The sequence below is a fragment of the Pteronotus mesoamericanus genome, unplaced genomic scaffold, assembly GCF_021234165.1.
Source record: "Pteronotus mesoamericanus isolate MK-2021 breed Mesoamerican mustached bat unplaced genomic scaffold, CSHL_Meso_final contig_436, whole genome shotgun sequence".
Lineage (NCBI taxonomy): Eukaryota > Metazoa > Chordata > Mammalia > Chiroptera > Mormoopidae > Pteronotus > Pteronotus mesoamericanus.
In genome coordinates this window covers 689,986-702,764 of record NW_026555164.1, presented here as the reverse complement: position 1 = coordinate 702,764, position 12,779 = coordinate 689,986, and the positions used below count along the sequence as shown (strand labels likewise).

Here is a 12,779-nt window from a genome sequence, read left to right as displayed (position 1 = left end):
TTCAATCACTGTATTTCTTTAAGAAACTGATTGACTCACACCACTTCCGCATCGTACATAAGGCCAGCGAGCATAGCTGCGGACCAGCTCTGACCAGTCTGCTTGTGCCCCGCACAGCGGGTGGGGTTCAGGGCTGAATTCCAGGGGGCTACTTCCGCAGTCAACCGGGAGAGGAGCCCCAGGAGCCTGCCCTCTTGATTTGCACATGGATTTCCCAGCCTGCAGCCCACTGCTAATCCCAGGAGCCCCGGCCCCACCCCCGCGGTCCGAGGCTTCAGTAAATCCCATCAGAGGCTCCGGCCTCTCCCCACCTCGTCCGAAAGGCTGGCGAAACCCAGGGTGGGGGACGGGGTGGGGGTGGGAGACACAGGGTCGTCTTCCCTCTCCTCTCAGCCCGGCCGGGCCCAAGCACGGGGCTGTGGCTCTCCAGCAGGGATACCGGGCTCCACTGCCACCCACACCCCGGTGCGCAGCACGGCGAGCCACACCGGGGCACCCCATCGCCACACGGAGGAGGGGCGGGGTGCTGTTCTGAGGCCACCACTGTCTCAGAGGCAGAGGGCCCAAGAGTCGAGAGTGGCTGGTAAGCTGGGGGGAAGCAAGGAAAAAGGTAGACTCTGGAGTTAAACTTTATGTCCAATACTGAAACCAAAAGAAAGCGAGCTGTGGGCTGAGACCTGTTTAGAGGAGCAAACGGGAGTCACTGCAGTCTTGTCTTTCAGGTCAAAGGATAAATACCAGCGAAGACGAGGGGAGGGTGAGGGAAGGAGGGCGGGCGGCGGGGAGTGCCCAGGTTCCTGCCGAGTGACTTTCCTGCACCGACGGCAGCTGCTGCATTGGGCAGTGTCATGCCTGAGCGCGGGAGACCGCGGGGACGTGGGTCGACCACTCAGCAGCGGGAGGAGTAGCCAACAGGAGGCCAGCACCGCAGAGAAGTCAGGGCGCTGGACCTAGGAGCCTCCGTCCTGCGGCTTGCAGAGACCCTCAGACAGAAGGGCGAAGCGGAAGCAGCAACACCTCTGCATGGCCCAGCGCGGCTCCGTCCCCCGCCTCTGGATGGTCCCTGGGACCGAGACGCCCAAGTTTCCCTCTGAATTCAGTGACAATTCATCCATAGTCAGCCTCTGGATGAATTAATTCCCAAGGCTAGCTCCCCCCCCTCCACCCCCAGCAGGCACCTGACAGCCACAGCCGAGCACGGCCCCGCGGGCAGCGGGGAGGTCACGCCGGCCCCGCTGGGGGAAAGGCCCTTGGAGAGTGAAGCGGCAGTGCCTCCGGGGCTCCTCTCCGTGTGCAACGGAGGCAGGGGGGCCGGCCCCGCGCGCGGGGCGGCTGCGGGACCTCCGAGGGGCGGGGCGGGGCGGCCCGTCCGATGCGGCAGTTCCCCCGTCTTCTGCCCTCCGGGTCACAGCTACTGTTGCTCAGGATACACTCTGAGATTTTTTTTCCCCAAAAGAAAATATGTACAAAGCGAGACTAGCTCAAGCCAGGTCTCACAGCCGCCTCCGGGATTTGTCCAGAGCAGAAAACAGTCTAAACCCACGCCTGCTCTCGCCGGGCTCCCTCAAACACCACGGGGAAAGCGAGAAGGGTGAGCCTGAGGGAGACGCCACGGGGGGCAGGGCGGGGCTGGTAGGGATTTTGGAGGGACACCCACACAGCCCGTTCTGTCTTTGAACAGCACAGCCAACACCTACACACTGCCCTTCCGCAGCAGGATGTTTCTGAGTTCCAGATCGAACCAACTTCTAAAATCGAGACACCTGAGGAGACACAAGAGCCCCCAAAGCGGTCCCTCTGGTGCGCAGAGGAATGAGACCCTCAGGGCTCTTCGGACAGTTTCCTTTGCTCCAACACAAAGCAAGCATTTAAAGCCTGAAGGGAGAGGACTTTGAAATCAAAAAAGAAATTTCGCAAGTGTTTTAAAAAAGGAAAACGTGAACATTCATCAAAAAATGTCTCATCTTCATTCAGCGCTTCTACCTCCAACCAGACATCCATTTACGACATCTGGAAACATCGGGGTCATGGAAAACAACAACAAAAAAAACAAAAAACAAAAAAACCCTTAGAGCACAGACTGATGTGACTATGAACATATTATGTTATGCGTGTTTACATATACACACGTCAACCTTTTAAATTGGAAAAAACAGAAAAGAAGGGTTGACGCCCAAACCAGTCTATGTACCTCAAACTCTGGGCCAAACAAACGCTGAGCGCCACCCGGGGCGGCGCCTGCACCCCCGCCAGCCCGCTGCAGCAAGGCCGCCCGCCCCGGGCACGCCACGCATCTCAGGGGGCCGTACGCTGGACGCAGTTATAAGCTCAGCAGGAATGAAACACTGAAAAAGGAATCAGGCCCCGGCGGGGGCGGTTGCGTGGACTGAGCGCCGGCCTGCGAACCAAAGGGTCGCCAGTTCGATTCCCAGTCAGGACACAGGCCTGGGTTGCGGGCCAGGCCCCCAGTAGGGGGTGCACAAGAGCAACCCCACATGGATGTTTCTTTCCCTCTCTTTCTCCTTCCCTTGCCCTGTGTCTAAAAATAAATAAAATCTTTTAAAAAAGTAATCAGGGAAAGCGTTCCTGTTGTTTCACCCAGCCAATGAACTTAGGATGCTCCGTGCGCTGGGACGCAGCCGCAGTCCCAACAGGAGCGCGTGCAGGTGCCGGTGCTGGGTAGGGCGACCCCACCGGACCGCCCCCTTTCAGCTCGCCTCACGGGACTCTGTTCAGCCGGGCTGCAGGGCACCGGAGCCTGTGCACAGCCAGCCAGCGGCGCAGCTCTCCCTCGCGGCCCCGCACCTGGGGACGGCAAAGGCCGCGGCCCCGACTCCCGGTGTTTGCTGCCCACTTGTGGTTGTGAGGCCAAGCAGCAGCCGGACCTGGAGTCAAGGCTTTGGGTGGGGGGCACCTCAGTGAGTGGGGGTTTCATTTTTGCTGCTGGGTTTTGAGAGCGAGACAAAAGCAGCCACAGAAAGGCTGTGGGTGGGTAGGACCTGGCTGCTCCACATGACCAGGACTTCAGGAAAGGAGGTCGCCTGCATTTTATTCTCAATTTATTACCCTTTAAAAAGTTCTTCAACTCTCTTTTAAAACCAATAAGCTGTTAACAGCTCCCTTCAGAGAAAGGCCAATCTGTCCAATGGAGGCCCCACCTGGGCTCGAAGAGCCTCTGGCTCCTCCTCCCACAGACCCCCCCCCCCCCATCAAGCAGCTCAGCAGGTAGTGGTGCCACCTGGCTGAAACCTGGGCCGACCTGGCCGCTGCCCCAGAGGGCACCGGTGGCCCTGCACCCACCACCTCCTTGCTGGCCCCAGGTGCCTCGCTGAGTGCTGGACTCTTCGGGGCTCTGGCCCAGGGCTCTACCTCCCTCCGTAGAGCCTCCACAGGGGCGCCGGGCACGCCTGCCGGGGCTTACCTCTACCGCCGTCCTTCCCCCGTCAGCCACTCACCTGTTCCCCTCCTGCCGCCGCTTGATGCCCCCCTACGGCACGGCCCGAATCCCTCCGGAGCGCGTTCGGGCAGCCTAGCTGCCTCCACCTCACCTGCACCCTCCGCTCAGCTCGCTCCCATCTACCGTGTTCCACCCCCGCCCAGCCACCGCGCTTGCTCGTCCCCCGCGACTGCCAAGTGCATCATTTCTGGGGAACGCCATGCTGGACAGCGCCTTGCTGCACACGGGGCTGCTAATCACGTCTCCTAGCAACTCTGCGCCTGCGCAGCCCCGGACCTCGCCAGGCCACCGCGGCTGTGTCCTCTGTGCGCTCCCTGGGCAGCAGGGGCTCCTGGCTCCACGCTGCCATCCTCCCGGATCGCGGACCTCTCCACCCTCCCCCTCCGCGGGCTGTCCCTGAGCGCCTGCTCTCAGCCCCGCCAGGTCACCAAGGCCCAGGCTGGGCGCATCCCCTTCCCTCCTCTCTTCCGCTCAGAAAGCTCTTGCTCGGCTGGTGCCACCAGCAGCAGCCCCACCAACCGGGCTCCACTTCGGGGTGTCCATCAGTCCAGACTTTCTCAGTGAGCTCTGCGGTCGCTCTCTCCTCAGTCCCGGCTCCTTCTGCTGAGAGTGCTTCCAGGGAAGGTCCTCGGCGTCCCTCCAGTTCCTTCACGCTTCCAACAAGCGGCTGTGGAACCCGCACGGCGCACCGGACGCTTCAGCTCTCGGGAAGCTGGCGCTTGTGGTCCGTCACGAGGTACCGTCAGGTGACAGTGACAGACCAGGGAGCGCAAGCCACAAAGGGAGTGTGTGGGTACCCTGTGAGCCGAAGGAGACACTGCATCCCGCTTGGTTCAGGGACGTCCTCCACAAGCCCAGGAGCAAGCTATGCGCGAGCCCCCAGCAGGCTGGATGGCTGGAGCAGAGGCCACGGGCAAGGGCGGCCAGGCTCTCAGCTGCGCGCGCTTTGCAGAGGCAACGCGGCGTCTCGGACGGGTGTGCACGGGTCAGGGGCAAGGAGACCGCCCGGCCTGCTGGGCGGGCTTCAGACGGCAGCTGGCAGGTCCCCGGGGAGGGGCGACCCCGAGCAGAGGCCACCGGGCAGGAACTGAATCTGCCGACTCCGTAACCGGTGGGCTGCCGGGGGCGGGGCCGCGCGCCTGTGACCCGCAGCTGGAGCCTTTCGGTACCGGAATGGGCCGTTATCCTCAGGGCACTGGCGTTAAAAACAATTGCAAAGTTCTGCACGGCCGTCACTCGCCTTCGGCCGACTCCTGAAACTGGTTATGGGGTTAAAAGTAGTTGCAAAGCATCAATGACAGGTATAAGTGCACCTGCGTTTTAAACAGATCCGCACCCCACGGGTTCGCTCCCTCGATTCGCGGGGCCGCCGTCATGGTCGAGCCTACCTGCCCACGAGGCTTTCTGCGAGGAGTCCGGCGCCGCTTGTGCGGCCAGCGCCCCCGGGAGCGCCCGCGCGGAGCCACGGGCCTCCGACTGCGACCTTACGGAGCCGTGGATTCGCGAGGGTCGCGAACGAAGCTGCCCGCCACGCCCTCCCGAAGCACTGGAAGTCGCTACACCGCCCTCTGGGGGACAGGAGCCCGAGCTCCGCTCGGAGTGCGCCTTCTTCTCGAGCAGACGGGTGCGACGGGCAAAGCGCGCCAGGGACCGGGTGCGAGCCGCGCCGCAGCGCCTGGCCCCGGCGGGAGCTGCCCCCTGCGGAGCGAGCTGCAGTGCGCTCACCAACACGGCCGGGACCCCGCGCCGCCCCACCCAGGGAACCGGGCGCTCTTCCCGGGCCGGCGCCTCGGGGCGGCGCGGAGTCCCGGCGCCAGGCCCCACCCCCGCCCCGTGCCCTCTGGGCTCACACAAACGACGGAAGGGACGCTGGGACCTTCGCCTCGGACTCAATCTAGCTGCCGCATTCCCCGCGCGAAGTTCCCCCAGAGCGACGCCTCCACGGACGCCATTTTGCCCGGCGACGGACGACGCTCTTTGACTCTCGCGCCAACCCGTAGAGTGAGGGAGCGCGAAGGGCGTTCTGCGCAAGGACGGAAGCTGTAGTTCCGCGCTTCCGGGTGATCGCCGTGTGCCGCCCCCTCGCGGGAGCACTTCATTGGCTGACGGCTCACGATCTCTCTATCTCGCGGGAAGAGACCGAGGGGGCGGCCGCCGGTGCGTCTGCCCTCCCGTACCCCGCCCCCGCCTCTGCCGCGGCCCCCGCCTCCACCTCCCCCTGCCCGACGCCATCGTGCCCCCTCCCCACCCGGCCCGGCCCCCCGAGCGGCCGCGGAGACTGCGCAGCGCGGGAGGCGGGATCCGCACGGTAAGATGGCCGCGGCGGGCCCAGGCGATCGGCCCGAGCGGGAGCGCGGCGGGGCGGGGAGGGGGCCGGACCCGCACCGGGTCTCAGGGGGTCGCAGTCCGAACAGATGTCTGGTCGGGGCTTGTTCCCGAGTGGCGGCGGCGCCCCCTGGTTTTGCAAGTCAAACTGCCGGTCGCTCCCAGCCGAAGCGGAGCCGGGCGCAGCGATCCCCACCGTGGCACCACCGCCAGGAGCGGCTCTGCGTTCGGAAGTGGTCGCGAACCCGAGTCCCGAGACATGGCACGTTTGTCTCTGCCAAGAGGTCGGTTTTTAGAGCCACTGCTTCCAGCGGGACCGCCCTGGCGAGGGCGTAAACTGCTGCCGGGGAAGCCAGCGCCCTCTTCGGAGCTGGGAAGTGGGATTCTGCGTCCGCTGATGCTGAACCGCGGACTTCTCCAAAGCGGTGGCTTTGGAAAGTCGCTCTCGCCGGCGGGGAGTGGTGCAGCCAGTGTGGCGGCTCAGCGGGAACTGAGGAAAGGTGCCTTTTTGGCGCGTGGGGGAACGCGCCTTTGACCTGAGTTGCGCAGTTGGCAGCGGCCAGGAAGGATGGGCGTGTGTTTGAGGAACGGCGCCTCTTGGTTCTGTCTTAGGTGCCCGTCGTCCTCTGCTGTGCTCTGAGGGTCGGCATCTTCCACGAGCCCAGAACTGTGCCTCGTGCCCCTGTGCACCCCTCCCCACTCTCCCTGGGTGACCTGTGGCTGGCTCTTGGCTGTCCATGCTTCCTGGCGGATGTTTCCTTAATTAATGTTCCCAGCGCTGAGCCTGCCAGCAATAATCCAGGTGCCTGCTGGACCTCAGCTGTGCGCTGACGGGCAGCCCAAACTGGCCCTGCTCCCCAAACCTGTTCCTGTCTCAGTCCGGCCCCTTCATCTGCAGTTCTGTCCTTCACGGGCGCAGCTTGAACCCTCCACTTGTCCTCTGACCCCTCCACGCTTGGTCCAGCCGCTAGGCTCGCGGGCGTCCCCAGCTCTTCTGCCCCCGGTTCCCCTTGTCTGGTGGTCCTTACTGATTCTGCTCAGGCCTCACCACCCCACATCACTCACCGTCTTTTAATTTTAAAATTTATTGAAGCGTCGAGCATGGGCTTCGCTGTGTGTAAAGTAGTGTCCTGAACGGGGACTGTCAACGTGAAGGATAGAACCAGGTGGGCCGTGGTGGGCTGGCCCATCTCCGGAGCTCAGGCGGTCCTCCTGGGCCGGCCCCTGTCCGCCCCTCCTTCCTCAGCCGCACCTCCTGAGTTTCCTATTTCGTGTGTGTTTACATGTAACGCACACGTTACATAGTTTGCCTTGCCTGCCTTGGTTTTCTTTACTAGACAGCCTGCCTCACTTGAGCCTTGGCCGCAAGCTGCTGTATCAGCGGCCAGTTTCTGAGAGTCGCCCGTGTGGCCGTGCTCGATGGCCGTGACTGCGTTAGCGCATTCTGCCGCGTGAACACACGCACCGTCCCATCTCAGCAGCCTAACATCCGACAAGCTCTGAGAACCGAGCATTTGTTTTTTAACCTGTTCAGTGGCAAAACCCGAGCTGGCAGAGGCATTTAATGGCCTCTGTCCCACTCAACACAAGTACTCGCCCATTTCACAGAAGAGTCGAGACTGGATCATGGGGCCGCCCTTGGCCCCGCAGGGACGTCGAGTAACACAGTGTAGCTTGTGCCACGGCGTCGTTGCGTGGTCTGGAAAGTTCTGGATCCTGACACGCGCCTGCCCCCATCGTGGGTCGTGCACCGCTCAGGGGGACGTCTGGCGGGTGGCTTCCACGTCCCGCCGTCTGGAACAGTGTTTCTGTGCCTGTCTGCCTGGTGGCGGGGGTGAGTGCAGGGTCGCGGCCCTGCGGGGCCGTAGCTGCCCGTGCGGGCGCTCTCAGGAGGGCTGCAGCGAGCGCCTGGCCGTCCCGGGCCTGTCACGCGGTGGTGGCACTTCTGAGGCTGTCGGGCCGGTGGCTGGTGGCGAGCTCCTTTTGAGCGCGGGCATCACGGCGTGTGGTTCTCGGGCCGCCCCTCCGGCCCTCGTGCTTGGGGGGAATCTGAGGCGACTCCTCCTCAGCCGGGAGGGCCTCGCGCAGTCTGACCCCGGCCGACCTCAGGACCTCTCCGTGCTTTGGCCCTGGCTCTTTCTTGCATCTGTCCTACCTTCCGGTCGCCCAGCCGTCTCCCGGTGGCAGGCTCTGCTCCAGATCTCGCGCACTGTCCTGCTCGCAGTGCCTTTCGCTGCGTCGCTGTGTTTGTCTCCGAAACGATCACAGCTGTTCGAGGACCCCCCCACCGATTCCTCGCCTCTTTTTCTCCCGTAGAAGTCAAGTCAGAATGAGTTACACAGAAAAACCCGACGAAATTACGAAAGATGAGTGGATGGAAAAGCTCAATAATTTGCATGTGCAGCGAGCAGACATGAACCGCCTCATCATGAACTACCTGGTCACAGGTAAATTAGCTACCTGGTCACAGGTCACTAACAGCCTGGTCAAAGGCAGCGGCCTGCAGCCGGGTGCTGCGGGCTCCCCCCCGCGGTGTGCGCGCTCCAAGCCTCTGAGCTCCAGGTGCGGGAGGTCGGCTCCGGCATTGTGAGCACGCAGCGCCGGCCTACCAGGCTCTGCGCCTCGAGGCAGATCCCGTTTCCAGGCTCCTGATGTGTCGGTGGCCAACCACCACCGCCGAGGACGTCGTGGCGCGCGAGTGGGCCGGGCGGCGTGCTCCTGGCCAGCCCACTGCGTCTGGCGGGGCTGTCTGTCCGAGGCTGCGCGGGCAGGGCGGAGCGCAGGAGGGCAGTGGAGGGCTCTGTGACGGTGGAAAGGAGAAGGGGGATCCTGCCCGTGGCCGGACGCCCACGCGTTTCCAAAGGGCTGGGTCTTCTGCCGTGGGGTCTGAGTGCCATCCTCCGCCCCCGCCTGGGTAGTCTCTGTTGAGACTTTTTTTTTTTTGGTGGGTGAGGAGGGAGCGTGAGGTGGTGGCTGTGTGGGGCGTATAAGGAGGGGCACAGAGGCTGCTTTGGTGCTGGGAGGTGGGCGTGGCCAGGCCCCGGAGGCTCTGGGGCTGCCTTGGGGCTGCAGCCGCCTTCAGGGACCCCCCGCCAGCCTGGGCCTGGCTTCATTTCCTGCGTTTCTAGGGCAGAGATGCGAACGCTGACCCCTGAGGAAGTGCAGTCCCCATGGGACTACTTACTCAGGGCAGAGGGGCTTAGAGTGACGCAGTCTCTGCATGGACGTCCGGCCGGCCCTCCGGCGGTGACGGCCTGGCTTTCGCTTCCAGAGGGCTTCAAGGAGGCCGCGGAGAAGTTCCGGATGGAATCCGGGATCGAGCCTAGCGTGGATCTAGAAACCCTCGACGAGCGGATCAAAATCCGCGAGATGATCCTGAAGGGGCGGATCCAGGAGGCCGTCGCCTTGATCAACAGCCTCCACCCCGAGCTGCTGGACACCAACCGCCACCTGCACTTCCACCTGCAGGTGGGTGTGGGGGGCAGGGGCGCCTGCTGCGGGGGCCTCGGCAGGCAGCCTGCGCGGGCCTAGAGGCGACGGGTGAATCTGCTCACGGAGCGACGTCCCCTTCGCGTGGGGAAGGGGTTTGGGCTGGCCTGGGAACGGAAGCGCGCTCACCCGGGCCCGGGGGGCCTTTTGGGGTGGAGCGCGGCGCGGCTGGGGCCGCGTGCCCCTGCGGGCGTCTGAGCCTGTGCCCCTCGGCCCCGGAGCAGCAGCAGCACCTGATCGAGCTGATCCGCCAGCGGGAGACGGAGGCGGCGCTGGAGTTCGCGCAGACGCAGCTGGCGGAGCAGGGGGAGGAGAGCAGGGAGTGCCTGACGGAGATGGAGCGCACGCTGGCCCTGCTGGCCTTCGACAACCCTGAGGACTCGCCCTTCGGGGACCTGCTGAACATGATGCAGCGGCAGAAGGTAGGGGCGCCGCGTACCACGTGGCGCCTCCCGGGCAGAGCGTTCCCGGTCTGTGCCTGCCTGCGGCCGGGGCTTCCCGGGCGGCCCGTCCCTCTTCGAGGGGTCAGGAGCAGAGTGCTGTGGCTTCACCCGGCCGCCGGGCGGCCCACGGACAGCGCGGGGTTTCTGGGCACCACGTGTGGCCCCGGCTCCCCGAGAGCCGGGCCGCGGGCAGCTCCTCGGTCCCGCGGAGCCGGGTTGCTGGGCGTCCGATGGGGGTGCTGGGGCCCGCGGAGGTCCAGCCCCTGTGTGCCTGGCGTGGCAGTGCCTGCAGCCGGCCCCCCAGCCCGTGCATCCCCCGCGGTGGGTGTGAAGTCCGAGGCTGCAGAGGGAAAATCCACGTGTGGTGGACCCGCACGGCTCAAACCTGTGTTGCTCAGCGCTCAGCTGTGTGCGAGCCTCTGCCAATTTTTCTCATTTGTCTTAACCGTCTTCCTGTTTACCTGGAGACTCTGGGAAGCAGGTGTCCTGAGAGTGTTTTATTTAAACTCCCAGACTTGCTTCTGAAGCTCCCTGCCCTCACTGCCGGTCCTGTGTTCCAGGGGTGTGGCGTCGGTCACGCCCCCCGAGGCAGCTCCCTGTCCCCCCTCCACGGTCCTTCAGGCCACGGCAGGTCCCCTTGCAGCTTGGAGGGTGGAGCTTGTCGCCCTGCTCTGCTCCTCCCTCCAGCCTGGCTCACGGCTGCCCTGCCGCCCAGCCCAGGTGGGGCCGCTGCCGACAGACCAGGAGCCCCTTCTGGTCAAGACCCTGGGTTCACGCCTGCCGTGAGCTTCGCGTGAGTCTCAGTGATGACAGGCTCCTCGCGGGGACCTGGCCTCTGAGAGGCAGGAAGCATGTGGCGTAGCGACGCCTGGGCCGGCGCCCGGTGCGCGGCGTCTCACTGGCTGTGTGTCTTCTAGGTGTGGAGCGAGGTCAACCAGGCCGTCCTGGATTACGAGAATCGTGAGTCGACGCCCAAGCTGGCGAAGTTGCTGAAGCTCCTCCTTTGGGCTCAGAATGAGCTGGACCAGAAGAAAGTCAAGTACCCCAAAATGACAGACCTCAGCAAAGGCGTCATCGAGGAGCCCAAGTAGACCTGTGCGCCCGGGGTCCTGCGCGGCGCCGCGTGGGTCTCGCCAGGACGTCTGGCTGGACTGAGGGGTTCTTACTGCAGTGGAGACTCTCCCCTTTACTTCTTTCTCACCTGGCACCTCTTTTAAAGGAAAAAGTGGCCCCTACAAGCGCCAGAAAGCTCGCAGCGAAAGACGCGTGTCTCCGGAAGCCTGGTGCCGACCGCGCACGGCGTGTCCCGGGGGAGGCGGTGCCCGGCTGCTGCGCCGTCTGTGGGGGCGCCGTGGCCCCCCGGCCCCCAGAGCCCCCGAGAAGCGCTGGCCGCTGTCCTGCTGCGGGCAGGCGACTCGCTCTCCTCGCCCTCCTGGGTCTCCGTGCGCGAGCTGCCCCTCCCCCGGGTTTTGTTTGTTTTGTTTCTTCATAGCAAAGACTATAAATTTGTAAATCCTGACTCAAAGACGTGTGTGTGCGAGGCCACCGACTCTGGTTTGTTTTCCCTTCGGTCTGGGCTGTGTGGCTTTGGGGGCACACGTGTGTGTGAGGGGCGGGCGGTGTGTTTTTTAATTTTTCAAATACATATTTTGGTGCTGTACGTGGTCAGAGACGCTCCCGGGGAGATCGACGGCCCATCTCTCCTGGGCAGTTCTGTGGGAAATAAAGGTTTCGCTTTGATTTCAAGGACCAGTGAAGTGGCCTCTAGACAAGGCTTCAGTCGTCATCTGGGACAAGCCTGGCGTGTGGAGGGCTTCCCCGTGGCGGTGGCGGTGGCGGTGCCATCGCCGGGAGGGCCGCGGGGCCGGCCGGGGACCCTCGAGCGCTGCAGGCTCCAGAGCGGGCCGCGCGCGGGCCTTGAGCCTGGTGACCAGGGAGGGGCGCGGGCCCGCCTGGCTGTGACGTCACTCTGCAGACGGGCCGCAGGCAGCGGACCGCGGTGTCTGGCGGTCCTGCTCCCAACGCAGAGGAGTCCCGCTCCTGGGCAGGAGGGCCCCTCAGGGAGGCGGCGGTGGGGGTGGGACAGGGCGCAGGTGCCCTTGCGGCCACACCCTCTCGGCTCGGCGGCGGTGTCCTCGGTGTGAGGCGGTCGCGGCCTGGCAGCCCTGGGATGCGCTGCTGCAGACCCTGGGACCCACGTCCGGAACCCATAGTAACGCCGGACCCATGTCTCAGCGTGAACTGTGTCGTTCTGGTTTCCGCTGACGTTGCGCACAGTTACGACCTCGTTCCTCTCGGCTCCAAAGGCGGGCACCCCCCACCCCACCCCAGTTCCCACAAATTGTATCCAGAGACCAACCCTCCCTGCCTACGTTCACCTGCAGCGATGTGGGGCGTCTGTCACCTTCAGGAGGGGGCGCTGTCCTTGCTGGGTTGCGAAGGGGGCAGAGGTGGTGAGCGGGAGGCCCGGGAGGCCCAGGCCCTGGCCTGCTGGCTCTGCCGTTCACAGGAAGCCACGCTGGGAGCGGCCCTGGGCCATAACCTTTCCCCCTTGGAAAGGGGCGGGTCCCAAATGAGGAGGTGGGACCAGCACCCTGCAGGGACGGCTGTGTCACCAGCACCCACCCTCCTTTGGCACACGGGGTGCCAGCCGACTCCCCTGGAGTGGCTTCCAGGGTCAGCCACCAGCCGGGAGCCGGCGCCCACACGGCCGGCGCCCAGTGTTTCTAGCTTCCTCTGGAATGTGACACTCGATCAAGACACTCGGCCTGAGGGCCCGAGGCCCTGCCAAGCTCAGGGTCCGAGAGGGGTCCGGCGCTCGCCCCGGGCCCTCGCTGTCACACATCCCACCGCGAGCGCTCGGCCCCCGCGCGGCCCGCCGTCCGCCCTGGCCGGGGCCCCGGCCTCCCCACCTCCACCCTGGCGGCCCTGAGCTGATCGCACCCTGAGCAGCCAGGTGATCCGTGACCGGGACCCTCTGGCGGCTCCCACCCTCAGAAGGCTGCGGGGCCTTGCAGGCCTGTGGGGCTGGCCCTGACCCCACTGCGTCCCCCACCGCGTTCCCC

General features: G+C 64.7%; 2 protein-coding genes across 2 annotated transcripts; one reads left to right on the top strand and one right to left on the bottom strand.

Moving 5' to 3' along the window:
• Positions 1 to 2,517: 2,517 nt before the first annotated feature.
• Positions 2,518 to 6,043, bottom strand: LOC129073877 (uncharacterized). The gene is made up of 3 exons (XM_054577555.1): positions 5,987 to 6,043; positions 4,846 to 5,155; positions 2,518 to 4,716 (listed from the first exon to the last, which is right to left on the bottom strand). Exons 1-3 carry the CDS (start codon positions 6,041 to 6,043, stop codon positions 4,187 to 4,189), a joined length of 897 nt encoding a protein of 298 aa, XP_054433530.1. The 3' UTR covers positions 2,518 to 4,186.
• GID8 (GID complex subunit 8 homolog) lies at positions 5,568 to 11,433 on the top strand. The gene is made up of 5 exons (XM_054577491.1): positions 5,568 to 5,765; positions 8,099 to 8,229; positions 9,054 to 9,250; positions 9,496 to 9,693; positions 10,632 to 11,433. Exons 2-5 carry the CDS (start codon positions 8,112 to 8,114, stop codon positions 10,803 to 10,805), a joined length of 687 nt encoding a protein of 228 aa, XP_054433466.1. The 5' UTR covers positions 5,568 to 5,765; positions 8,099 to 8,111; the 3' UTR covers positions 10,806 to 11,433.
• The last annotated feature ends 1,346 nt before the right edge of the window (positions 11,434 to 12,779 follow it).

Coding starts and splice junctions, on each gene's coding strand:
- GID8 (XM_054577491.1), top strand. CDS start 8,112: ATGAGTTACACAGAAAAACCCGACGAAATTACGAAAGATGAGTGGATG. Junction 9,251..9,495: donor ACCTGCACTTCCACCTGCAG/GTGGGTGTGGGG, acceptor GCCCCGGAGCAG/CAGCAGCACCTGATCGAGCT. Junction 9,694..10,631: donor ACATGATGCAGCGGCAGAAG/GTAGGGGCGCCG, acceptor TGTGTCTTCTAG/GTGTGGAGCGAGGTCAACCA.
- LOC129073877 (XM_054577555.1), bottom strand. CDS start 6,043: ATGTCTCGGGACTCGGGTTCGCGACCACTTCCGAACGCAGAGCCGCTC. Junction 5,156..5,986: donor CAGAGCCGCTCCTGGCGGTG/GTGCCACGGTGG, acceptor CTCGCTCCGCAG/GGGGCAGCTCCCGCCGGGGC. Junction 4,717..4,845: donor GCAGAAAGCCTCGTGGGCAG/GTAGGCTCGACC, acceptor CCCCATAACCAG/TTTCAGGAGTCGGCCGAAGG.